Source organism: Penicillium pulvis (genome assembly GCF_028828015.1).
Source record: "Penicillium pulvis strain IBT 33274 chromosome Unknown contig_23_segment0_segment0, whole genome shotgun sequence".
In the NCBI taxonomy this organism is placed as follows: Eukaryota; Fungi; Ascomycota; class Eurotiomycetes; order Eurotiales; family Aspergillaceae; genus Penicillium; species Penicillium pulvis.
Genome location: NW_026643075.1, coordinates 1,567,498 through 1,593,252, shown reverse-complemented (window position 1 = coordinate 1,593,252; position 25,755 = coordinate 1,567,498). Strand labels below are relative to the sequence as shown.

Below are 25,755 nucleotides of genomic sequence, written 5' to 3'. Positions count from 1 at the left end.
TACCACAAATTAATAGCACATATGGCCTCACAATGCCTCAATCCCAGTTCAACTTACGCAAGATGCATGATACCAATATTGACCGCCTTACTGCCTGAGAACCCATTACCGAACCAAAACTTAGTACTCTATCAATCTTTGTCCTCTTCCCTTCAGCTCATACCTGATGTGCCTGCCCAACCCTAGGAGTCCGTAGTAGAGTCCCCCAAATCCCAAGGGCCACAACTAACATCCCCAAAAGAACAGGCTGCAAGATTCCCACCCCCTTCGCCTGCGCAACAGCCCCAATGAAGAAAGGAAAGACCGCACCCCCACCCATCGAGAACGCCGCCGCAAAGCCAATAGCAGCAACGTGCAAATCCTTGGGCAACAGCCTGGTCGCAACAACAACTACGCCTGGGAAGATTGTCCCGAGGAAAAACCCCACCAACGAAACTGCAACTGCTGACACGAAGAACTGAGGAACAAGCCAGAAGATTAGCTCCAGCGCACAGGCGATGATGATGTATAATGCGATAGATAGTTTCTCGCCAACACGCGGCGACACGAAACCAAGGATAAATCGGCCCATTGTAATTCCTAGCCAGAACCCAGTTTCTGTCATTCCAGATGCAAAAGCACTACCGTGGCGGACATTCGTCATGAAAACGACCACCCAGCCTCCTATTGCAACTTCAATTCCACCATAGAGAAAGAGGAAGATTGCGCATATCCAGGTAACTTTGTAGGTCAGTGACAAACGGGTTTGAGATAGTGCTCCATTGCCTTGAGCTCGTGTTGCAGAGCTTTGGAGTGCTTGTCGGTACTTTGAGCCTGTTTCGGGCCAGAATGCGGTCGTTGCGTAGATTAGTTCCAGCGCTGCAGCTCCAGTCTATACTGTCTGTTAAATCCATGATGGTCCGGCTGTTGTGAGAGAACATACCATCAGATAGTAGAAAGAGGACCACGTCCAATCGGCCTTTGTGATTAGACTTGTCGCGATGAGAGGGCTTACTGTAGCACCTACACCGAAGAACCCATGAAAGAAGCCAAGGACTTCGTTCGAATTCGCCATGTTGCCTATCCAGACGTTCCAGGCTGCGTTCTGAATCCCGCTGCCGAATCCAATGAATATGTACATGATCACTAGGACAGGGAATGGGGGATGAGTTGATATCACGGCGAATGTTAGTAGGTGACATGCAGGACCGATAATAGCTACTCCGCGTCTACCGAAGCGGTGATGGATGGCATGGTTGATAATAGCTGAGATGGTGTATCCGACAAACGGTGAGAGGAAAACAAGAGAGATGATTGTGTAGCTTTGGTGGTAGTAAAGTTCAAGCTTGATAACGTGAGCGATTGATTCGTATATCGGTTCCGTGGGTAGGGAGAAACATACATAGGGGATGATAGCACCGTATGCAGCGTCATTCGCGCCCATGACGAACGCACAGTAGCAGGCGGCTGTTACTCGCCATATCATGGTCTTGGATTCGTTCCATCTTGGTGCGATGTCGACTGCGTGTGATGGCGGGGTATCTTCAAGGTCTTCCATACCGATGGGAGGGCCGTGCGTATCGACATATTGACTTTGTAGGGTCTCTGAAGGCCCGACATTCGGCGTTTCAGCGCTGGTGGTCATTGTTGATGTTGACATTTCTCTCTGCCTTTTCATTTAACTCCTGGTGTATGGTGATTTTAGAGTTACGGATATTCAAAAGAGGGGATTAGGCTCTCAACGGAGCCCCGCACCCGCACGTCAAGCTCGATTGGCTCGTGTTGATGAACATGCTACATAAAGAGTACACTCATCGACATGACAATGTAGCTCACTGGGTACGTGGTAAAGCCAGTTTACATTCCACTTTGGCTAATAAAACCATGTACCTGTGGCCTTGTTCTGTGTAGCACAAAGCCTGGAAGGGGCTTTCATAAGAATGATTTTGAAGACCTGATAAACTCGTGGACTCAAGTTGATACGTCAATAGGAAGGAGGGGGTAAGGCCCCCCATACAAGTGAGCCTCGTGTGAGAACCCACATTCCATCATGTGACTGCCAGGTAACAGATATAGCTTGTATCCTTACAGTCGCAAGTGTGGATTCCTATGATCGTATGTTGGAACAACCTTCTATAGGCCGTGGTTATCCTCGTTTGAAGTGGGCCAGAATATCTGTACCACCATAGATGGACAAAATTAGCTTAAATTGCTTCTTTATAGCCAAGATCTGCCTGGAAGACCCTCCTCCCTGCGTCGAAATTATTACTCGTATTCTGACTTACCTACCAGTGTATTGGCTTTAAGTTCAAGTTCAATTATGGTGCTTATCCCTGTCCACATCGCGCCTCCAACCATTGGCCTCTGCTCAGATACGTGCCCAAGACATCCTGGGCTAGACAGACAAATCGGCCCCCAAATGTGAGCCGTGGCTAAGTTAATTTCAGGCTAGTGCTTTCTGTGTTTCTTTGTATTCATCCCGTGTCCCCCACTGCAGCGATCTTCTTTTGCGGTCATTGGTCTTCGCTCTGTTACCCTTGGAGAGACAAACAATCGTTCGTAGGGGTTGCGGTAGTCTTGATTTGAAATCAAATTGCTTCTTCATTTTGTCTTCGTATCTAACTAACAAAATGATCTAGACCATCCTCGAAAACCTATCTCAATTGTGATTTTGTTTCCAACACCTATTACCACTGCTCAGCCAACTCTAGAAGAATTTTGGTAAGCTCTTTGGGGTTGGATAGCTGCGCGCTATGACCACTGGCGATCTCGCGGGTGATCCACTCTACTCCCGTAGCCTGCACCATGGCGACCTGCGCCTCGTAGGGAACAGCGTGATCCTTGAGGGTGTAGATGTAGGCGACACGGTTACGGAAGGGATCGGTGTGCCAGCTCGCCTCAGGACAGGGGCTTGAGAATGAAGTCAATCCTTGGCTGAGGGAGCCTTGTGTAGCCGCCTCAGCGAGGATAGGCTCCACGTCATAAAAGAGAGGGGGTGTGGGATCGTCGCATTTGAGAAGGTTTTCCTTTTCCTTTCAGACATCAAAGACGACGTGGTTAGTTTCAATGGGTTGAAAGAGAGAGGGAAGGGTGATATACATCTTTGTACATGTGGGGAGGCAAATTCCCACCAAATCCATCAATGACACTCAAATTATCTCCACCGCGGGGCAAGATGGTTGCAAGGAAGATTTGACCCAGGACTGAGGTACTTTTACCCTCAGCGGCCCGGTCGGCGGGACCAAGGCCCCGAGCAGCCGCGCTGGCGGGCATACCGCTGTATGAGTGACTGATCAAGATCACGTCGTGATTACCAACATCCAGCACAGGCAACAACAGCCTGTCGCGGATATAATCAGCATCATCCGTTGCAGTCACAGTCCCTTGAGCGCCAATACTAGGGAGTAAGCCGGTGGAAGCTCCGTAGCCGGCCGACTGAATGAGGTGGAGTAGGTAGCCATATTGTGCTGGATTCTGAGAGGCACCGGGCACGAGGACGAAGACGGGCTTTTTCTTTTCAATGGAGCCTGTCATTTTGTTTGCACGGGATGAAGCAATGGATAGCAATGATGAATGAGTTGAGTGATAGGAAGTAATTGCAAAGCAAGAGGGGTTTGTGGTGCGTATTTATGTTTAAAGAGGGGAACCCCTGCGAAGTCACGACGCCTTTCACACCCCTGAACAGACGAATTTGTTAGTGTGCGCCTTTTTTGAATGATAAATGATACTGGAATGGTAAGTCTGGAAGACTGGATCTGTCCCGGGGCGCGTTAAGGGCGTGGGTCGTAGCCTTTGGCCCCCAAATGTGACCATCCATGCGTGGGCCCCCAAACAAAATATGGACACGATACGCGGGCCCGCTCACCTTGTGGCCAGTCCCACTGCAAGGCCAGGCAGTAGAAATGCTGACTGCAGAATTCTCTTTGTTGAGCTTCAGCGGTTCCATGTGCGCCCCAAAATGCTTGTCGATCATGTGGACATTATTGGATCCCTGAAGCCCAGAGGCCGATAATGTGGTCATGCAGCTGAGAAGAAAGCATTCCAAATACTGAATTGGAGCTGATTTCTAACTGAAAAGAGACCAAGGCAGGCAAGTCTGGCAGAAAGACGGGTTGAGAGTCGACAGAAACAAGCAATACAACAGACAGAGTTCTATAGTGCACCGCTAGGATGTATTAAATGTCAAACCTCGGCGGACATGCTGTCAGCATGCCAGAAATGAGGAAAAGAGAGAGCATGAACGCTTGAGGATCTGAAACTGTCGTAGCCGCTTTTTCTGTTGCGACAGTCCCTTAGATAGAACGACCTTTGTATTGCACCAATTAGATGTATTTTGTTTCGCCAATACACTAGGCTAGGTAGCGAAGTCGGATGGGATGATACAATATCATGCCAAAGTTCCTACAAGAAATGAACAAGCTTAGGATTCACCAATGCATTCCTTTTGTTTGATGAGATAAGGCAATAGATCATTACACATGTATGTATTCTGATCTGAGACTCCATCCAGTCATGGAACGCACAAACTAAGAAATAATAGAGTGAACAGATGGTACTATAGAGCCTATAGCCAACCACTAATGGTCAATCCCACCATTGCAGAACGAGTTTCTAATTTCAAACAGACAAAAGCTCCATCTCACTCGAAGACACGCGAGACACGTTATTTTCCGGATTGTTCTTGGGATTGTTGTACTTAGGAACTTCCGACGAGCCATGTGTTTGAGACCCATTGTATGTGTCATAGGATTTCGTTGACCGCCCATATTTAGTGCTGATGAGCCGGATCCATTCTTTGGGTCCTCGCATATTCCGTAGCAAGGGCCCTATTGTAAGCATGGAGCCCACTAGGATGAAGACGGGTGGTTCGATAAGTGCCCAGAGGATGTTGTAGATAAAGGGTGCTAAAGTGAAAGTGAATACCCGTTAGCTGATATGAATCTGAAGATGATGGGTATTTCAATAATGGAAGTGAAATATACATTCAAATAGACTGTTAGCAGTCGGAGTCACCCTAGACCATGCTACGGCGTAGTAGAGTCGGACGAGGGACGCTGCCATGCATCTGATTTCCCCTCTTATAGTCAGTCTCTTGTCTCAGGCAAAGCTCAAGAAAGTATATACTTACGTGCTTCCCAGGGAAAAGATCACCGTCATGAATAGCTTCTTTGACTGGTTGATCTGCAATGTCTGCACGGCCGCGATTGGAAGAGACAGTGTTAAAATATCGAACAGGCTATTTCCAACGACGTAGCAGATGAGCACTGCCGATGCATTCATGTTGTATGGAGCGGTTGGATCCCATTGAAGGTAAACAGGCCATTTCGAGAAGATGACCGACAGCAAAATGCCCAATGTGAAAGTAGAAATCAACACGATGAGCACATTGCTGGCCATGACGAACTTGCGTGAAATGCCGAAAATACGCCGGTAGAAACACAGGATAGATATCTTAATCAGCCCCATTATAACTATTTGAGTATTCTCACAGGCGAAAACCATCTTCAGCGCGAAGATCGTGGTCTCCAGGGTGGGCTCGAACTTGGGGTCGCCCACCCCAGTCACGGCGGCTGTGTAATTGAAGAGGATGCTGATCCCGCAGGACAGAGCCTGGCAATTAAATATAAGTATTAGCCAGATTGATATAAGGCTATGGGAAGTAGTTGAGTTCATACCAGGGAGATAATAACGAGATAGTCGTCCACGCCCAAAAAGAGCTTGGAGTATACACGCGCTTTAATACGGAGTGCAACCGATATAATGGCAAGGACGCCTAAAATTGTAGTGACAGTGATAATCACCTTGGCCGTCCCGGTAATGGCCTCATCTTTATTGTACAACATGATGGTTGTTCAGACGGTAGCAACGCGACGCTGAGGGGGAAAGAGTTTCGGGGCAACGAGAATCAACCACCCTCTTCATCTTGTTGCAAGGCACTAGCTATGAAGAACGATGATAACAGAAGTCTAGCTATGTGGGGGCCAAGCACGTAAATAGACGGGCAAGGGTCCTCGGGCGTCCGACTGAGTGTACCTACAGTATCATTACGAAGTATGGCCCCCCATGCAGCATGGTCCCATGGAATCGCCATATAATACCGTAAAGGAGGCTAAAATGGGGCCAAATATTATGTAGACTGCAGAATGCGACGCACCACGGACATCACGACAGAAAGACGTACGTATTTTGGGTTGGTGTTTGCCACAGGGTTTCCGGGGCTGGTGGCTTGCAGAGGTCCAAATCCTTCAACCTTGGAAGTTCGGCGCGTGCGGAGTACACCATTGACCTGATTGGGGTATTACGTATCTGGTGACACAACTTTAAAGCTAGACCAAATGAAATTCAACCAAAGGCAGCCTTGTGTCTGACCCTGCAGATTACAATGCACATTCCAATAAATCGCGCACTAGGAGGACCCACAGTAATCAAGTATAGTAGGATCAATTGGTTGTGGAGGCGGGAGCGGCCCGTCAGGGTTTGTGGGAATGAGAATTTGCCTAAGCGAACCTTGGGACGCGGGGAGCTGAAATTGGAAAGAATGCGATTGGATCTACTTCATAAAATACGACGCTGGAAACAGAATGGCCCCCTTATCCTGCTCCACTCCCCCTCTACCCCTGCCCCTACCCTGCATCTCGTATTGCCACGAAGCTGCAGCTGAGCTGCATTCAGGCGGCGCAGTTGAAATCAAGAGCGCCTCGGCTTAGGCTCTGTTCTCTAGTCAGTATTATTGTTCACAGGTTGGGGGGCAAATAACTGTTGAACGTACGAGTCCTCGTAGGTGAGGAAGCGGGTGTTGAGCACAGCACCGGAGGCATCGCGCTCTTCAACGTCTCTCTTGCTGACTGCATCCTCGTGTGTAAGGAAGCGAGTGTTCAGTACAGCGCCGGAGGCGTCACGCTCCTCGACAATGTATCGCTTGTTGATAGCATCTTCATAGGTCAGGAACCGAGTGTTCAGCACGGCGATATCTCTTTTAGAGACAGCATCCTCGTACGTAAGAAAGCGAGTATTAAGCACTGCTCCGGAGGCATCGCGCTCCTCAATGACGTATCTCTTGTTGATGGCATCCTCGTAGGTGAGGAAACGAGTGTTCAGCACAGCGCTGGACGCATCTCTTTCCACCAGATTTGAGGAGACCGCCATAGGGACTGCGCCGGTAAGGCTGGCCAAGGTGGCAAGCACCATGAGTGCGCTCAGAGAAGTACGCATTTTGGAATATGCTCGGAGGTCAAAACTAAAATTGTCTGTATCTTATTGAATTTGCTGCTGGTGGGGTTGCAAAAAGGCAAGGTAGATAAGTAGAAACTCGGGTGGGAAAGAGCAGCTGGAAGAGCAAAACAATGTTTTTTTCTATATATAAAGGCTTCAACTTCCAAATACCATATCTTTCTCCGTATCAAGCTAGCCCCCTCTTTTAGCCCATTCGTGATCGGCTTTCCCGCTGCAGAGCATGTGATGCTTGATCGGGTCCAGGTTGCGAACCCCTCAAATGTTTGCGTGTTGATAAGTGCATTGGCGCTGGGGTTTCTGACGTTACATGCATCAAGTAATGCAATGCATACGCCCCTTAGGCGGGCAGCTGCACTTTGAATCCTTCTGTGAGCGCCACATCCTCGGCGGCGGCCGGGAGGATTGAGGATGTCGAGTCAAATCATCCTGACCGGCGTACGCTAGCCTATTTCATCTGACGTAGTACTTGGGGGCCTTATTCAAGACAGCATCCTCGGAAATACTGCCTGAATAGTGAAAAGCTACTATGTATGCATCATGCGTTACTAGATTGGACCAGAATGTCTGGTTGCGTGATTGTTTGATCGTCATGTAGGGGCCAAACGAGCCCCAGAGTTAAACTACGCATATGAGGAGAGCCCTCATCCTTGTTCGCTACCGGAGTCTACGGGTACCTCTTCTTTTGTTTGTTCCACAATCGCCATGATAATGGCGACATTATACTCAGAGAACAGAGAAAGCCAGGAACGCCTCATATCGGGCTCCGACGAGGAGAGCTTCACCGAAGATACCAAAGGTTTTGGTGAGAGGCAATCACGATGGAGCCGTTATCAAATCAACGGATTTTTCTTTTTGGGTCTCTGGACTTTGATCTTGTTATTCGCTTCCGTTTACCTTTGGGCCACAGTGACTCGTCACAGCCAAGCCCCTATCAGTCAATGCAACGATTATATCCCCATCTACTCACCAGCCTTGATATCTCAGGTGGGCACAGGGCATATTGAACAATTTGACGGCAGCTTTGCGAAGCAAAATCGGTACAAGGGGCCAGCAAGTCCTGCAATTGACGAAGGATGGGATGATATCACTTTTTCTGATGGTAAATTCAATCCCCCGCTCGCTAGGTGGCTGAATTGGCATAAGCTAAATTAGAATCTAACCCAGGCGGTGTTATCAACGTTGATGAAGAGACATTTAGCCGTATCAACGCATCCGAATATTCAGTCAAATTGGCGGATGAAATCGGTGGCGGGTACATGGGTTCGGTGGAGGCTTTGCATCAGCTGCATTGTCTGAATATGCTCCGCCAAGCGAGTTATGAGGACTATTACCGGGACAAACCGGGACCGTGGGAAGATAGCCCCGAGATCCTGCGATTCCATCTTGGTAAGTGGTGTATAGAACACTCGGGCGGCATGCCAACAGATGGAGATCCAAACTGACATTTCAATGGTTGCAGATCATTGCATTGATATTCTACGGCAAAAGGTGAGTGGAAAGCGTCTTTGAGCCGCATGCCCAACGAAATTCAGAAATCGGCTCAGCTAATGACATGTATTATGCTTTAGTTGATGTGCGATGCGGACGCCGGGATTTTGACGTATATCTGGGTGGAAGGTCATAAAGACCCCTTCCCAGACTTCAATGTGTATGTGCTCCACTTCTCCTCTGCGCTCTGTTAGTATCATGTAGTTGAAGGCTTACTGATTTTTTGGGTTTGATTTACAGGCATCATCAATGTCGAGATTTCCGCGCATTGAAAAAGTGGGTCGGTGAACATCAACTCTATACGACACCAGAACACGGAGTTGAGCGTCTCCCTGGTGCGCCAGAGAAGCAGACACCACCTTAAGTATCTTATTGAAATCGGTAATCTATCCTTCAAGAGATCAATCAAGTCCAATTCAAATCTTCGTTATCTTTTCAACGAGGACCGATCAACATATCTCACCCATGACAAGTTTTGTCTTTTTGATAAGAGGGACAAGATCTCATAAACAGAAGCTTTAGCCCTGCACTTTTTGATACTTTGCATATAAGTGGTTCTACAATGCCATCATTTTCAATCTACAGTCTTCATGACAGTTGCAGAGCATCAACGCCCGTTCTAGGTTTGTATGTATCTTTCTAACATTCCTCAAGCCCTCAAGCATTTTTCTGCGCAACAAGATGAGGGAAAATCCCACCCATTTTGACACCTCCATCTGCGAGTACCTCGCTTACAGATGACTTCAACCTTTGTAATTGATCCAATTGGCCCTGGTGAGCTTCGTTCTCCTCTGCTATCACATTCTGTGTCTGATTATCTTGTTGTTCCATCCTCATAAGAGCAGATTGCAAAAACAGGTTGACAGATTCAGTGAGAATCTCAGAAAATTGGAGTTTCACTTCAGTGCTGACGTGGTCCTGACAAAATCCTCCGGGGCGTAGATTGAAGTGAAGAATGTCAAGAACTTGTTTCTCGTTTTCCCCTTTTAGCGACAGGGTACTTTGAAGCATAAAATGGGGTAGACTATGGAGAAGAGAAAGTTAATGGAAATAGCAAAAGAAGATCAAGGAAAGTTGCAAGCGAAACAAAAATATTAAGGCCGGATCACTCACTAGGGTACTAGCCCACGAGCTCGTCTTTCGCTGTCGATGACTTTCCTGGATTCCAGCAAGTCTGGTGTTTCTGGGAAGAACTTGAAAAGGCTAATTTCACTTTCTGTCCATTGCAGGTATCCTCCTGGCTCTGAAGGTGCAGCGAAAAAATAAAGTCAAAATTTTGAAATCAAGATTTGAGCAGAGATTGGATCTTGGGAAGGTGAGATCTTACTCAGTAGATATGAGACATTCTCAAGGACACGGGCAAACTTCTCCTCCGTAACTGCGTACGCCAGGCCTCTGATATTTACCAGATCAAATTGTCCGAGGTAGCTGGCGTCGAAGGGCTCGGTACAGTCATGCTGCACAAGCTGGATACCCGCGGCGGGGTTTTCGGGGAATGCCGCTGCATTCATGTCAAAGCCAACGAACTGTGGCATGGAAATCAAGGAGGATTTTACCCCTTCCTCATTTTTGAGATTTGCTTGGGTATGAAGGCGCGAGAGCGCGTGGGCCATTTCCTCGAGCCAGATACCCGTTCCACAGGCGACATCGGCAATTCCACCCTGTAGGGAAGAAAGGGCGATGGTGGGATGTATGAGCTGATTGTTGAGGAAGGTCTGCTGAATGAGGTTGTGTTGTCTATTTAACCTCTCATGTTCTACCGCCTGCTTCGAACGGTGGGAGAGAATATAAGTCGTGTCTTCCGATTGCGCCGTAGACATCTCGAAGTAAATGAACAATGGATTCTGGGCAAATGAAATTGTATGATTATTCATGAGAGTAAAAGCGAGCGAGGGGCTCACCCCGCTTTATAGTACTTTCTCCCACTCCTCGCTAGTACTAAAATAGTTCATACGCATTACCAGTGTTAATTTGATAGCAAGTTGCAATCAAAATGTGACTAGTGTGGTATCCGCTGGACAACTCTGTAGCGCTGAAGACCCAATCTAGGGCCGAGAGCAGCTTTGGGAGTACTCTTCAAGAGTTAAACCATAGATCATAGCTTGTTAAAGTCAGTTGCCGTGGCTATACGTCAATCTCTGTTTTCGATGGAGGGGGAGCTAAATAATCTAGAGATAGCTGGCCGAAAAGCCTCTTTGAACAGGTTCTATCATTGAACTATTCACGCATTACTGGCACTAGCTTTCAGAGATCAAAATAATCTACTCAAAATGAGTGATTTGGTTACTCCACGTGTCTATTGCGGCTTTCAGCGTGTGAGCCCATGCATACAAATTAGTAATAAGTCGGTTAGTCTCCCCGAGGCCTGATTGTGATCAATATTTGATACGAATCTAACCAATGATCTTGTCATATTATCATGCAGGTCGCCCCATTGTGCTTTAAGGCCAATGGGCCTGCAGATAGCACTCGTAAGCAGATGCAAAGAGACGCTTGGTCGGAGCGGGGAAAAGAGATTTCAAACAGCCCCCACGTTGAAAATATCTGAACCTACGACCAAAGCAACAAATAACATGGAGATTCAGCAGGAATCGGTTGACGTGATAATAGTCGGGGCCGGGGTGGGAGGCCTCGCGGCGGCAAAGACATACATCGAACTATCTCCCCAAATAAACCTCATCCTAATCGAAAAGGTACTGTCAAAGTTTTCCGCGATTGGCTTTGGATGGGCATAACTGACCTCGATTAGCGAGCGACATTGGGCGGTGTTTGGGCTAAAGAAAACTGCTATGAGGGCCTCAAGACCAATAATGTCCATGGCTCGTATGAGTTCTCTGACTTTCCCATGGACGCAAAATACGGTGTCCGCGATGGTGAACATATTCCCTGCGCTACTATGCACGATTACCTCTGCGATCTCACAGACCACTTTGATATCCGCCGACGGGTCAGATTCAACACCAATGTGCTCGAGGTAGAGCAGCTGGACAGCGGCTGGAAACTGAGTGCAGAAACCACTCACGCTGCGCAACACCGACTTGCGACATACAAATGCAAGAATTTAATCATTTGTAGCGGTCTGGCGTCCACTCCGAGACCTATCTCAATTCCTGGACTGCAGGATTTTGAAAGGCCCGTTATCAGCCACACTCGACTGCTAGACAAGGGGGCGGAGCTAGCATCAGATCCCAAAGTTGAGTCTGTGACGGTGATCGGAGCATCAAAGTCTGGGTACGACGCAGTGCATCTAATGGCATCCCATGGGAAGAAGGTTGAGTGGGTGGTTCGCAAGTCTGGAGGTGGCGCGGTGTGGATGATGTTGCCCTGGGTGAATGTTGGTTGGATCCGAGCGAAGCTGGAGAGCTTGGGGACGACCCGTTTTTATTCCTGGTTCAGTCCTTGCATCTGGGGTGACAACGATGGTTTCAGTTGGATCAGACGTCTCTTGCATGGCACTAGAGTAGGTCGGTTCCTGGTGCATCATTTCTGGGAAAAGATGAGAATGGACACGATAGAAGTGAACGGGTACAGAAGGGAAGCGTCAATAAAACATCTGGAGCCAACAGAAAGGTGATACAAGCCACGAGGCCTACAATACACTCTGAAGAGCCAGTGCTAACATATCATCAATGAAGCTTGTTCTGGAATGCCCGGATTGGGATTCTGAATTATCCTTCCGATATCCACGACTACATCCGCACCGGACAGGTGCAGGTCCTCAAACAGGACATCGACCACCTATCCGGTTCTGGCACCATTCATTTTACAGACAACTCAACCATCCAGACTGACGCTTTAGTTGCGATCACAGGCTGGAGTGTTGCCCCAACAATGAAATACAAGCCAGATGGATTAGACGCTTCCCTCGGACTTCCAGTACCGACCAACGCACTTACCACCGAACAAGAAATCCTCTGGGATTACCTCGACCAGATTGCTGAAAATACAATTCTCAGCAAGTTCCCCTATCTTCGTCATCCTCCCACTGCTAAACTCCCATACGAGCCAAATATCACTCCACTGAGATTATACCGTGGCATTGCTCCACCAAACCTCACATCGAAATCGACTCACTCGCTCGCCTATATCAAGATGTTTCACAGTACAGCCAATATTACTGTCGCCGAAGTCCAAGCTTTATGGGTATACGCCTATCTCCATGAAAAAATCCAGATACAGACGGAGAATATATACGAGCAAACTGCATTACTGAGCCGGTTTGGGAAACTCCGTTATCCGTGGGGGTTTTCTGCATGGTTTCCTGAGACTGTTTTCGATTCGGTTCCGTATCTTGATATGTTAATGAGGGATCTGGGTTTGAGATACTGGAGGAAGTCGGGAATGCGAAAGGAGGTGTTTGAATGCTATACCAGTGGCGATTATCGGGGAATTAATGCGGAATGGGCGGAGAAACATCTTGTTGAAAAGAGCGGCAAATGATATGATAATGACCGGCATGAAAAATATGATACGTGAGGATGATTCAAGACAGTTCTTAGATTAATTTCGGTCTGTTGAGTTTTTACAATTTAGAATTGTTCTTAGAAAGGAAACATGCCAACAGAACTATAGAAAAAAAGTTTCTATGTGGTTTGCTTCACTTATGACAGCTGCTGGGAATTCTTTCTACCATGCCATTTCGGTGACATTCATGTCACTCCGAGATATTTTTTGTTCCCGCCAGGATACAAGAACGAGTGGATCTTAAATAAACTTGGCGACGTTGGAGAACCAATTAAACTCAAATTTCGGATCAGATTAGCCAAGGAAGCCTATTCGTTTCACACAATCCTTCTCAAAACTTTATCATTCTGCTTCGGAAAGAACCCTGAACAGGGTTCAGATGCGTGAATTTCACTCGTCCGGTTAGTGGAAAAACGAATAGCAGCGCTGAGGAATCGCAATGGTCCCGAATGGGGATGTTTCACCCCCAATATTCCCAGAAGCTGCAGAAAGCCAAGATGCCAAGCGCCATAGCTAGAATTGGCGTCTGCAGTACTCCGTTCTCGGATCCTGAGGGCTGCTTGCTGGCCTGTCATCGAGATAAATAAATACGCACTGGGCGTGTCAATAAACTCGTCAATCTTCTAAAAGTTGTCAGATCCAATCTAATCTGATAACTCGACCAACTAGGTCGTGTCTTGAGTTGCATTACAACTCCGGCATATGGGAGGATCTTCAACCAAACACGAAAGCATAAACAACCTGCCTAAGCTCCATTCGCCGTGCTTCTTGTCCACCGGCCCACCTTATTGAGGCTATGCAGCTGGACCCTGCTCCATATTCGAAAGTAAATTCCCCGATGCCCTCATACATGCCGATCTGATAGGAAGAATTCAGTTTTCAACGCCCCGAATGGGCTGTGAGACATGAAAATCTGCAGATCATAGCCAGCTTTGGGCTTTCCAGATCTTGGCTTATACTTTGGCGTTCCTGACGAGAACAGCGCGGTGGAATTAAATTACTCTTTTGTCAGTTCTGTGGGGAGAATTTGAAATTAATAAGAGCTATGTAATCAATCATCGATGATCGTGCCACTGGCCGTTTTTCCTGTTATGAACGCAGTTGTGGTCTTGTCTCTATTCTGCTTCACGGTGCTTTCAGAATTCAAAATCCTGCAATGGGTTCAATTCTCTTCGCCCTCTGCCTATGGCAGGCCACAGCTGCGGCAGTCAAAACCAACTTGAACACTGTTTGTGCAACTGGATGTCAAACCACAGTTTCCAATATCGGCTTTTCGGGAATCAGTGCTCTTGAGGACTATTACGGATCTTTGTGTGGGAATGTCCTCCAGGTTAAGTCAACCTTCAATTGCATGCGAGAGTACTGCTCGGACAGCGGACTTTCGGAAGGATGGAACGGCCTCAATGAGGCTTGCGAGCTGGACGGAGGAACGAAACTTCTCCCGTGGTCTATTATCGACAATGTCACAGAATCTGAGGTGAAATCTTGGCCCATTCTCACCTATGAGGATACACAACTGGGTGCTGAGTTTAATACCTCTGTCTCGGTTGATCCAGATCTCTTTCAGATTGGATATCAGACTATCGTAAGTGGCATGATATCCACGCAGATGCCTTTTCATCTAATCAATACTAAATGGTACTTAGTTTGACTGGGAGGATCAAAGAACGAAGCGACACAACTACGGGTAAATAATCGAAATCCACTCATCTATTTTCCCACGCTTTCTGTAACATTTACGAAATCACAGCTATGCGATAGTCGGTTTCTGGGGAATTATCGTCCTCTTCAGTACCATTCATAACTTCATTCGATACCTGATGGACTCATCTATCCTTCAGTCGAAAACAATAACGGGATTTCAGGGCTTCATCGACAAATACTTGGCCGTGCCACCGATCTTCAAAACCAAGAGAAGAAACAGAATTTTCAGCATGTTTTCCACTCCGAGACTACAAGCCATCATCATTTCGATATACTTCATTATCAGTATAGTCCTGATGTGCGCGGACTATAGTGCATTCTCGGAAAACCTTTAGTAAGACCAGAATAACCACTGTGGAAAACTTATCCGAAAGGATACACACTGACTGCCTCGATTCACCAGTTTCACCAAGAAGTCCACACAGTTATGGCGCTATATTGGGGATAGAGCGGGTGCACTAGTGATCAACAACCTGCCAGTCATGTGGCTGTTCGCGACTCGAAATAACATCCTCTTATGGGTAACAGGCTGGGATTTCGCCACGTTCAACACCTTCCATCGTTGGATAGGGAGGGCGTGTGCCATTGAGATATTCTTGCATGGTATGGCAGTTTGCATTTACCAATACAAAGGTAAATTGAGATTCATTCGTGGAGGTGAATATAATTGACTTTTGATTGGAAGAGCTTGGAACAGAATATTTCCTTCCGCTTTGGAAGGACGTCGACTGGTATATGGGCGTTGTTGTAAGACAGCCCCCCCAGCATTATGTTTCGAGATACTGGCTAAACCCCTTTGACGGGCTGCTTGCTCGATAATTTTGACGACTCTTTTCGCAAGCGCACCAATTAGGAAGTCAGTCTACGATCTATTCTTGCTCGTTCATCAAAGCTTTGCTGTTGCTTGTCTTGTTGGGCTGTGGTAGTGAGTTCTTTTCCAAGATCGCATTGCAAATGCATATCTAACCATACGTATCCAGTCATCTACCTGTTGATGGACCCGACTATGTTAATTTCATCTGGCCGTGTATTGCTGTCTGGTCTTTTGATAGATTGGTAAGAATATTCAAAGTCTTGACTTGGAATAAGTTTGCATTATATTCCTCTGCGGAGTACAATCACGACGCGAATGTTGTCCAGTTGAAGACACGAGTCCGACGGATTGTCTCTCCTCGTCCCGGGAGCTACTATTATGTTTATGGGTGGCGGTCTCTCAAATTCTGGGAAAGTCACCCATTTACTTTGAGCGGTTGGAATACGGTGAACACGACGGAAGAGTCCTATACCGAGCTCATCTTCCTAATCAGTGTGCAAAATGGCTTTACTTCGAGACTACGAGGACAACTAGTCCGTCCTGAAAGATCCGAGATGGGCGCTTCATTGGCTGCAAGGAAAGCCTGCCTATTTGTTGAGGGCCCGTATGGCTCTGATTTTCACCCATGGAATTCTGAAACCGCTCTCTTCGTTATTGGCGGGGCAGGTATCACGGTTGCAACATCATATATGCAAGACCTGGTTGATCTGGTGAAAAGTGGCAAGCATATTGACCAGAAGGTCAAGAGGGTCAAGATAGTGTGGGCTGTGAAGAGCCCCGCCTTCTATCAATTTGTCTATGAGCGCTACATGGCGACTTGGGAAGCCAGTTTTGCATCAACAGATATCGAGGTATCGCTGGATGTGTACCTCACGGTGCCTTCCAAGATGAATTCGGATGATGGGTCATCAAGACCAGAACATCGTGCCGAACTCAGTGAGAATACGAAGAAGATGGATACCGTTATCTCTCTATCGTCTTCATCAAACTCCCACATTGCGACCGAGAAAGCGCCCTCCGAGGAGGTTTCTACCAATACGGACACCACAACTCTCAAAATAACATTCGTGCACGGAAGACCGATAATTAGCGATGTCGTTGGAAGCCAAATTGAAACTCTCCGCTCCTCCGGGGAGAAGAAGCTCGCACTTGTCGGCTGTGGACCAGCTACCATGGCCCACGACATACGCCTCTCCTTCGTCGAGTCTTCAAATGATGGGCAAGCTGCGGTTGACTTCCACTTGGCTCCATTCGGCTGGTGAATGTTCGTGAGTGAAAGCAGATCTAATGTTATAGATAGACAGAGGCAATATTCGAATATAGCAGGACGGGGGGAATGTCGTGTCCACAGGCCTACTCAGAAGACGTCTATTGAGCTCTATTTATACTATGATACTAGTCAGAGGCGATGAATACCCTCATCATCAAAGCTGCTGGAAAATATGGTCATAGACAAATCACACTGACAACTTTGCGTCCAAAAAGAAGAATGGACAGAGTCCGCTTTGCAGTGATGACTGCTGAAGTTGACTCCGTGACTGACGGCATAGCTTCAAGTTACGATATGTGCTATTTTGCTTGGGAGATCTCTTATTCCCTTGAAGGACATGCTAGTGGCACGTTTCTCCTTTCGGTCCCTTGGGAATGAGCATGTTAATTTCCAGATGAATGTGCCTCTCCATTACTGGCGAAGCTAGTCAAATATTCCATATGATGATGCTTTATTTTGATTGAGTACCCCCTGAGTAGTTCCTGAGTGCTCCCTAGGTGCCCTCTGATTGCTCCCTAGGCAGATCAGAAAAGTAGGTTAGTCGGTATCGCGTGGTTCAATGATGACTTAGATCCCGGTAAAAAGGGCGCCAAAAACAGCGTCCCAGGTAGCCATTCTCGGCGCCCAGTTTACCGTCAAGTAGCGTTGGGGTGTAATCCCCACGGATATACCAAGCTGGCTCCACCCGGCACCCGGCACCAAACTTCTGATCCCGAGAAAGCCGGGCTTAGTTCATTCGCCCACGTACTTTTGCTCACAGATAAATGCCGAAATGAAGACACGAGCAATCCACTTCTGCAGCTCAATCACAACTCCGAAATCGCAGAGCTTCTAAAAATACATCGGAAAACGGGAACGGTGTGCCGAGACGATGACCTAGCAATCTAAATGCGCCATTGACGTATATTCCGTGCGGGGCGCCATGGTTCTGACGAACCATATCGTGTTTCCTGTATGATGATCCCCATCTTTGCATTAGTGGTCTGCACAGCCGGCTTGGTTACACCCTGCCAAGGAAGGGTGGTGTAGGGATGAATCGGTATTGAGAGGTTATGGAACAGGTACGGAATTGGCAACAAGACAGAGTGTCCCGTCAAAAACGAGGATAAATTCAGCTTGACGTGATCACACGATGATACAGATACCTATATACAAGCTAGAAGCGCCACCGAAGCACAGAAACAAACAAAGCAAGTGATAGGACCAAAATGACAAACGAATTTGGTCTGCATGATCAAAGGCCTGGAGGCGAATCCGGGAGCCGGGAAGCAACGATTGGATAGAACGAGATAAAGTTCTGGTTGGGCAGCACCACCGCTACAATAGACATGGACAATTGAGGTATGAAACGAGAGGTAGATGTGAGAGTGGGCGTGATGGAAAAAGTGACATGCGGTGTTTAGGTGGGAGTGAGTTACTAGAGCTGAGATGGTAGCAATGGATTTCATGGAATTTCCTGCATTTTATGGCAGAGGATGACGGGCATCTATTCCTGTCCAAATCCAAGAGTTTCCTCTACTGCAATGGACATCTTATGCTCAAGGGCGTCGTGGGTCTTATAAGGCGGGAGATCCAGACGGTTGAAGCTGAAAAGCTGTTAGTAGATGTAGATGGTTGGATAATTTAGAAGACATACCAGGTGTGAGACTTGGGGAGGGCATTAGGATCGCCAGACTTCTCAATGGTGAAGCGTCTGGGTCCATCAGATCCTTGAAGATCCTTGAAACCGTTCACAGGAATACGCGAAGTTCCGGTAGTGAACTGGAGAAGACGCGACTTCTGCTCCGCATCCCAGGTGCGGACAATCTTCCAGAAATTCTGAATAACCTCATCCTGCTCCTGGTAACCACGGTAATCCGTGTGCTTCTTCCAATCATCCACGTCGATATCAGCGATACCACCAATAAGCAACTCTAGTTCGCGCTCATCAAACACATTCACAAGGTCTGGCGGGATAAGCTCGTTGAAGCCAGACATGAAAGCATTGAACTGTTCTTCCACACGCTTGACAATCTTCCACTCGGTAACCAACCTGCACACGTTAGCTCGAGCACAACATATCCAGGGATAAGATGACTTACTCAATATACTGTGGCTTGTTCTCGTTGGTGACGGGAATATCCCGGCCACCGGGTATCAAATCAATAGTGCGACGCTCGCCAAATTTCTCATCATCAACAGAAAATGTAAGCTCCACAATTCCTTCAATGTCATTATCCCTAGCAAATTGTCAGTTTAGGTGCAAATACATAGGGTAAGGTCTTGGTCAATCTCACAAAGTCCATGCTAGGTTGCGATGTAAATCTTCGTCAACACCCTCCATGTCTTGAAGAGTGACCTTCTTCCGAAGCATCATCTTGTAGAATGCTCCAATGAAGAAAGAGTCCAGGAAACGACGATGGAAAATGGCCAAGCCAACCACGCGGCCGATGAACTTGAAGTAATTGAGATGTTCGGGATTGACGCCAGAGTGGGGATTAATCTGCAGGGTATAATTATCGTGGGCGGAGTATTCGAACAGACAGTAGAAGGGATTGAACATTTCGTGAGAGAGGAGGAAGAAGAATTCACTGTTGACTGTTAGCTTTGAACACCGACACATGAATTACGCTGAACATACCGAGAAAGACCACCGTAATCCAGACCGTCCTCGCCATCAAACTTGATCATCAAGCGCTTCTTTAGATCGGACGCGCTCTGTCGCATGATCTCCGCGTAAGAATCCTCGAATATATTATTACGACGGACCTTGACGTGGCATTGGCCTGACATGATCCGCAGGGCGGGCTGCGAGCGGAAATAGATCAGCTTGCGGCGGAAGTCACGCTTGTACTGTGGCACGCCCTGATCCAAAGACGAAGGTAGACGAGGATCGTCCCAAGTAGTGGTCTTGGTATTATGGTCCACAAAGTACACACGAGCAGTGTTCGTGAGTCGCATTTCCCATCCACTGGGCAGAGGACCCAGTTGTGAAACGGGCTGTTGCTGAATGGTGGTATTATTTCCGCCCTGGTTCTGGTTCTGGCCATACATGCGAATATACTGCTGGCGACGAGGATCGACCCAGGTTGTGGTGCGGGTATTGTGGTCAACAAAATATGACCGCCCCTCGGGGGTGTGTCGCTGTTCCCATCCTGGTGGAAGCTCGCCAGTGCCTGCAGTGGTAGCTCCCGTTGCCATCATTGAAACAGCATTTGCCTGGGGTCCTGGGGGAGCGGCCGATGGAGCTGCTACCGGGGGTGGTGGTGTTTGCGGCTGATGGTCTGGCAAGTTCGGAGAGCTAGTGCCAGTGCGATCTTCGGGCAACATTCGGCTTTGATGGGCCCGACGTTCCAGCTGCATGTTGGCTTCGCGCTGGCTGCGATGGGCAGATTCAGTGTAGTTTGCAGAAGGACGCGACCATGTAGTAGTCCGCGTGTTGTGATCCACGTAGTAGGTCCGTCCCAAGCCATCTTCTCTTCGTTCCCAGCCCGCGGGCAAGCGGCCCTGGCTGTCCTCAAATGAGCTCAGGTTGGTACGAGATGCCGCACTGGCACTAGGTGGAGCGCCGGTAGGGGCTGGAGAAACAGCAGCCGAAGGCGTACGGTTGCTGAGCGATGCGTTGGACATGGCAGCGGGCAGACCGTCCGCAGCACTGGGACCGCCCGACGGTGGGGGTAACGGTGATGCGACTTGTGGAACGAGGCCACTCGAGGTGGAGGATTGCGCGTTGGGTGGGCGATGAGCACCTCCATTTTGCTGAGACTGTTGTGTAGCGGTGAGATTGGTAGATAGGTTAATGATCAGTTTTCCATGGACAATAAGGTTATCGTTGGATTTCTTGAGGTCGCGAGTGAGCATCTCTGTTGGGAAGGTGAGCGTTAGTCCCGATCGCGGCTTCATTCCAGTCCCACCATCACGTACCATCACCACCCATGGAAAGATCAATGACATCTCCGATCCGAACATTGATGACACCAAGGAAGCCTTGGTCCTTCTTTTTGAACTTCTTTTGATCGAAGATCTGGATCGCCAGAATGCTATCCTCGTTGACTCTCCTATATCCACAATCGAGCCGTTAATAACGTCTCCTCGATCTCCCGACCAAGTGGGGCACCATCACGTACAAGTCGAAGGGCTCATTCCAGTAAGGATTCAAAGTCTTCTTGATCACCGAAGTCGTATGGGTCTGTTCGCCCCCTACCGTAGCCACGGCGAATGGATCGGGGAATCCTAGACAAGACGTCAGTCGACCCCGCTTGGGGCCGAACCACCAGCCATCATCTAAAGGGGGGATCACATACGGAAAACATCGCGTTTGTAAAGACCGTCCGCCGCGATGACTGCAAGTGATCAAAGAATGTTAGTTTTCAGGTTCAGGTCCAAGCCCCGCAATGTCCCGCCTGCGCAGATGAGCAACCAAGGCAATCTTACTCGTGACTCGGAGATTTGGCTGGCTGTAACGTTGGTAGGTTAGCATTGGAAAAGTAAAATGGAAAGATTTGAAATTTCTTCGGATCTTTGATGTTCCAAATCATCAGATAGGAAAGGGAGGGGATCTAAAGACGTACGGTGGCAGATTGGATGTCATGGTGGCCCTGGTTGCTTTTCACAGCACACCGGTTCGAAGAGGCCGATCAATCAAGCCTAAAATGAAAACGGCGCGCGCATCCAGGGAGGGGCGGAATCGCAGCGTGGGCCAATCCACCAGATTCAAGATCACGGGCGAGGTGATAGAAAGTGGTTCGTGGAGAGGGGTGTGTGGAATGGAGATTTTGGAGGAGGAGAAGGGAAGAGGAGAGGGAAGGGTTGGGCGTAATTCATTCGCGGGATTGTATGGCGTAAGTACTCCCGCTACGTATTAACTACGAGCCAGATACCTTCCCGATACTTCATGGGGCTGAGCACGGGAGATCGCCTATAGACTAGATTTCCTTTTTTACTTTTATGAATTCGTGTTTCCTTCGTTTACTACTTTCACTGTTTAACATGGTTCAGAGGTAGAGATTGTAGTGTACGTAATCTTCGACCGCAAAGCGGGCGGGTGGCGATGAGAGATGATTAGTTATGACTGTAGGTACTTTCCCACTATGTAACAGGGAAGTCATGGGCGTTTTAGCGCGCGATATAGAGCGAACTAGGCAGCGACTTTATTTAGCCCAGAATGAGCTCCAAATAACAGGTCCATTGTACTTTACTTGGTCAATTCTGACGAAATATCCATTACACAATGCGCCGAGAGTATCTCAGCTAAATCCTCTCGTTGGATTGTCCAGTTATTGTACATATCCGTTTAAAATAATAAAAACCCCCAACTCCAATCCCACTCCTAATCCCGCCAGAAAGCCAATTTCATCTCTGTACTCGACTTGGACGACTTGGACCTAGTCGCGCGGGAAGCTCGGAGTGGGGGTACTCCCGGCCTATCTTTACTGGATGGCAAAGAAGTGGGCTCTTGGAGAGTGAAAAGAAACTATTAGCTCACAGCCACACGCTTTAGTATGGCGCGAAGCCACGTCCCCGGCCCCGGTAGCCTCCACGAGTGCCTCGGAAGGGTCCACGACCGCGACCACCACGTCCTCGGCCACGACCGCGGGTCATGCCCGGCAAGTTGGTCCGCTTGGGGGTAACCTGTTGGACACCTAAGTAAGTACAGTGCACAGGGGTCAAATATAGCCAGATATGAAACTCACCTTGAGGTTACGACCACGGAACACACTCTCGTTCAGAACCAAAGCCTGGGCCACGAGACTGGGCTCGGCGAACTCCACGTAAGCGTAGCTATAATCACTCATCAGTCATATTGCCTCGAAAGTTTGCGACGGTTGAATAGACTATCAAACGTACCCCTTGGGCGAGCCGGAGAATTTGTCCAGCAAGATGGTCACCCGGTTGATGGAGCCACAGCTCTGGAAGTGTGCCTGGATCTCTTCAGGGGAAGCGCCGTAGTCCACGTTGCCAACGAAGATACTCCGTGCATCGATATCCTCTTTGTTCTCTGCCAAGTCCGAAGATTGCTGATCAAGTGCAGTCTGCATCTCACGCAGCTTCGCTGCATCTGATTCCATCTCGGCAACGCGCCTCTTCATGGCCGCAATCTCCTCCTGTACAAAGTAATCTCATGTCAGCCATGTTCGGATCGGAGCTGAATTGCGTTGGAGCAAGCTCATCGCACGAGGATGGGGTATCGCAATACGCACCTCCTCTTCGCCGCCCTCCTCATGCGGGATTTGCTCCTCCATAACCTCCGTTGGTTCAGGTCCTTCGGTCGCCATTGTGTCTGGGAGTGTGGGTGGTAGCTTGAAAAGCTGAGGAACGATGTTGGAGTAGCGGGAGCTATTGGGCGCCGAGTGAATGAACGACGAGAATCGCGGGAGATATCCGGGTAAGAATCCGGATTCGTAGAGATAGAGGGTATGTGGGAAACCCTATAAACTTAATAGAATGGAAGCGTGAAGCCAGATTCACTGAGGATCTTTGCGGGGTGGAGAGGCGCGATGGGATTATTCATTTGGAAATCACTGAGGTTTGCTGTTTTGGGACTAGCGCGGTCGGCCCAGGATTGGGTGGCTTTGTTTTGTATCAACCATTAAAAAATCGACGCCTTTCAGCTGAACACGTTGAATTTCCATGGTAATTCCAATGGATAGGTGCACTGCTCGAATTTCTACCTGTGCTATCACTTAATTTGATAAGGCCGTTGGGATTAAGACTGCATAATAGTGGCGAAGGAATGAAAGAATAGCAATAATCTATAGAAGAGCTTGGAAATGCACATGGATATCATTTATGTGGGGATTGAGTCAATTGCACTAGCTCAAGGTATCGAAGAGCCGGATGAGGAAGCATGGAATCCAAGCTGAAGAGCAAACAGGAGGGTCGGGAAACATGGAGACTATATACAAGGGTCAAGAAGATGGAGGGATGGGATATGTTAACGCCATTTACGAGGCTGGGGCAGATACGGGGGCTGGGGCGTGGTTCTTGCGATAGGAAACCTTCTCAACCGACACGTTCTCGACGCCATTAGTATCCGTCTTGAGTTGGTAGACGTACAGCACCAGGACATCGCCTTGGATCTGTTTCGTTCAGCTTAGTATTGTATTACCGCGATACAATCAGAGGGTTGTCACTTACGTCCATCAGACAGAAGCTCGGCGTGGGTTCTTCACCCTCTGGCCAGTATCCTGAGCTCATTGCGCCAGTCGCGCTGCCGGGGTTGATGAAGAAGCGGCCCTCCATCTCGAATGCCTCGAAACGATGTGTGCCACCCCAGAGCAATACATCCACATCCATCTGCCTAGCCGCAATCAACAAGGCATCAGCGTCGCCTGGAGGAATAACCGTGTGGCCGTGGGTAAAGCCTATGCGCAGGCTACCATGATTGACAATTTTCGAGAGTGGTAGGTTGGGAGAGTCCACATCATAGTCTCCCTTGACCATTTGCAGGTCCGGAGCTACCTGGCGAAGGAACTCATAGGTGTCGCGGTCGGTCAGGTTCCCCAGACATAGGATCTGGCCGATTTTCCCGGGAGTGAGTAGTTTGCGGAACTGTAATCAGTGTTAGTGGTGAGCGGGAGGTTCGTTTCAATGGACGGGATGTACCTTGGCCGGGAGATCCTATAGAAGATGGGATTAGCTATGCGGTCGATGGGGAGACGTCATGGAGCTTATGGGGTACTCACAGGGGCTCGGTCGGGGATGAACAAGTCACCGATGATCAGGACCAGGCGGGCGGTCATGCTGGAATGGTGGGGCAAGAGATTAAAGCTCAAAGCGTCTCCAATCGCGCAAGGTCAAGATGCGCGTGTTAGGCAGACGGTCTGGAGCTTCGCGGGGAAGCCACGTCAGGCCCTATACCCTATGGCCTGAATCCGGTTAGCCTGCTATCAGTTTATCGTAAGTGGAGGTCGGATGGCCATCCGACGAGGTTCGCTTCTTCATTCCGAATGAACATTGGCTCATCTGACCGAACCTCTCGATTATTGTCGGCTTGACTGGTCCAATAGAGAAATATAAAGACGCCGAAATCGTCTAAAGTTTTGCGGAGGTCGCCGTGATGTGGTCGGGGGATTGCCAGGACAGTGAACTACTGCGCAAACAAGAGACTGCATGATCGGACGAAAATGATTAGGATGAGAATGTGACGATGATTTACATGGTAATTGAAGGTCTTAGTAGGTTAGTACTTGCTAGTATCTAGGGTATTATTGCTTTGTATAGATATCACCCTTGATTCGAAAGTACAGTACAAATAGTATGGGCATTATATAGAATCCACCTATAAATGTATCCCCATTTAGCATATCTATTTAAACAAAAACCGAAGTGAATACTATAACAAATCAAAACCATTGAACGCTACACCCTAGACATCTTCTTCTTCGCGGATTATAGAACAGAGTCTACAGCGTAGACGCGGGCATTCCTCGCAGACGAAGCGGTAGGGTCCGGCCGCCAAACTCCGGCCGCAACGCCTTCAGACAAATTCGTTGGGGTTTGAAGGAAACACTTGCCTTCATAAATAACCCCTCCCCAGATCCTTATTCCCCCTTGGACCATTCAATTGAATACAATCCTTAATCTATCTCTGGTTGACCTTGCTGCGAATACCAGCTTGGTACATTTAAACTCTGTGTCTGTCCTCAGCCAATCCCAACCGCCCAAAACACCCTTCGGCGGCGAATCCCGAACTTGCATTTCCCTCGGGAATTCACAAGCTTCCAATCACTACCAATCCAAGGACGTACCCCGCGGCTGCCCCGCCGCAATCGGAAAAGCTGGCGCCCTCCACGCAGCAACGTTTAAGCCTGATCGCCAGACA

At 48.4% G+C, this 25,755-nt stretch overlaps 11 protein-coding genes across 11 annotated transcripts; 3 read left to right on the top strand and 8 right to left on the bottom strand.

The window, feature by feature from the left end:
* Window positions 1-157: 157 nt before the first annotated feature.
* Window positions 158-1,624, bottom strand: N7503_004856 (MFS transporter; the record flags this gene model as incomplete). Its single annotated transcript, XM_057064403.1, has 2 exons — window positions 158-871; window positions 923-1,624. The coding sequence occupies 2 exons, from the start codon at window positions 1,622-1,624 to the stop codon at window positions 158-160; spliced, it is 1,416 nt and encodes a 471-aa protein (XP_056922146.1).
* A 1,042-nt stretch (window positions 1,625-2,666) lies between these two features.
* Window positions 2,667-3,513, bottom strand: N7503_004855 (alpha/beta hydrolase; the record flags this gene model as incomplete). The annotated part of the gene is made up of 2 exons (XM_057064402.1): window positions 2,667-3,011; window positions 3,079-3,513. 2 exons carry the CDS (start codon window positions 3,511-3,513, stop codon window positions 2,667-2,669), a joined length of 780 nt encoding a protein of 259 aa, XP_056922145.1.
* Window positions 3,514-4,596: 1,083 nt separating this feature from the next.
* On the bottom strand, window positions 4,597-5,822 carry N7503_004854 (uncharacterized protein; the record flags this gene model as incomplete). The annotated part of the gene is made up of 4 exons (XM_057064401.1): window positions 4,597-4,883; window positions 4,962-5,044; window positions 5,108-5,589; window positions 5,655-5,822. 4 exons carry the CDS (start codon window positions 5,820-5,822, stop codon window positions 4,597-4,599), a joined length of 1,020 nt encoding a protein of 339 aa, XP_056922144.1.
* An 860-nt stretch (window positions 5,823-6,682) lies between these two features.
* On the bottom strand, window positions 6,683-7,191 carry N7503_004853 (uncharacterized protein; the record flags this gene model as incomplete). The annotated part of the gene is made up of 2 exons (XM_057064400.1): window positions 6,683-6,689; window positions 6,749-7,191. 2 exons carry the CDS (start codon window positions 7,189-7,191, stop codon window positions 6,683-6,685), a joined length of 450 nt encoding a protein of 149 aa, XP_056922143.1.
* A 729-nt stretch (window positions 7,192-7,920) lies between these two features.
* N7503_004852 (oxidase ustYa family protein) lies at window positions 7,921-9,064 on the top strand (the record flags this gene model as incomplete). The annotated part of the gene is made up of 5 exons (XM_057064399.1): window positions 7,921-8,311; window positions 8,377-8,598; window positions 8,672-8,700; window positions 8,781-8,860; window positions 8,941-9,064. The coding sequence occupies 5 exons, from the start codon at window positions 7,921-7,923 to the stop codon at window positions 9,062-9,064; spliced, it is 846 nt and encodes a 281-aa protein (XP_056922142.1).
* A 293-nt stretch (window positions 9,065-9,357) lies between these two features.
* N7503_004851 (class I SAM-dependent methyltransferase) lies at window positions 9,358-10,520 on the bottom strand (the record flags this gene model as incomplete). Its single annotated transcript, XM_057064398.1, has 3 exons — window positions 9,358-9,724; window positions 9,814-9,943; window positions 10,028-10,520. 3 exons carry the CDS (start codon window positions 10,518-10,520, stop codon window positions 9,358-9,360), a joined length of 990 nt encoding a protein of 329 aa, XP_056922141.1.
* Window positions 10,521-11,273: 753 nt separating this feature from the next.
* On the top strand, window positions 11,274-13,140 carry N7503_004850 (uncharacterized protein; the record flags this gene model as incomplete). Its single annotated transcript, XM_057064397.1, has 3 exons — window positions 11,274-11,393; window positions 11,450-12,225; window positions 12,336-13,140. 3 exons carry the CDS (start codon window positions 11,274-11,276, stop codon window positions 13,138-13,140), a joined length of 1,701 nt encoding a protein of 566 aa, XP_056922140.1.
* A 1,375-nt stretch (window positions 13,141-14,515) lies between these two features.
* N7503_004849 (ferric reductase family protein) lies at window positions 14,516-16,944 on the top strand (the record flags this gene model as incomplete). The annotated part of the gene is made up of 6 exons (XM_057064396.1): window positions 14,516-14,749; window positions 14,811-14,851; window positions 14,915-15,202; window positions 15,272-15,471; window positions 15,554-15,615; window positions 15,958-16,944. The coding sequence occupies 6 exons, from the start codon at window positions 14,516-14,518 to the stop codon at window positions 16,942-16,944; spliced, it is 1,812 nt and encodes a 603-aa protein (XP_056922139.1).
* Window positions 16,945-18,328: 1,384 nt separating this feature from the next.
* On the bottom strand, window positions 18,329-21,734 carry N7503_004848 (NEDD4 family E3 ubiquitin-protein ligase). Its single transcript, XM_057064395.1, has 10 exons — window positions 21,503-21,734; window positions 21,366-21,388; window positions 21,236-21,274; window positions 21,059-21,164; window positions 20,856-20,989; window positions 19,573-20,794; window positions 19,229-19,522; window positions 19,034-19,171; window positions 18,589-18,984; window positions 18,329-18,538 (listed from the first exon to the last, which is right to left on the bottom strand). The coding sequence occupies exons 1-10, from the start codon at window positions 21,520-21,522 to the stop codon at window positions 18,439-18,441; spliced, it is 2,472 nt and encodes an 823-aa protein (XP_056922138.1). The 5' UTR covers window positions 21,523-21,734; the 3' UTR covers window positions 18,329-18,438.
* A 693-nt stretch (window positions 21,735-22,427) lies between these two features.
* Window positions 22,428-23,206, bottom strand: N7503_004847 (polyadenylate-binding protein; the record flags this gene model as incomplete). The annotated part of the gene is made up of 4 exons (XM_057064394.1): window positions 22,428-22,562; window positions 22,625-22,712; window positions 22,779-23,035; window positions 23,132-23,206. The coding sequence occupies 4 exons, from the start codon at window positions 23,204-23,206 to the stop codon at window positions 22,428-22,430; spliced, it is 555 nt and encodes a 184-aa protein (XP_056922137.1).
* Window positions 23,207-23,875: 669 nt separating this feature from the next.
* On the bottom strand, window positions 23,876-24,673 carry N7503_004846 (vacuolar protein sorting-associated protein 29; the record flags this gene model as incomplete). The annotated part of the gene is made up of 4 exons (XM_057064393.1): window positions 23,876-24,010; window positions 24,069-24,482; window positions 24,537-24,551; window positions 24,617-24,673. 4 exons carry the CDS (start codon window positions 24,671-24,673, stop codon window positions 23,876-23,878), a joined length of 621 nt encoding a protein of 206 aa, XP_056922136.1.
* Window positions 24,674-25,755: the final 1,082 nt, after the last annotated feature.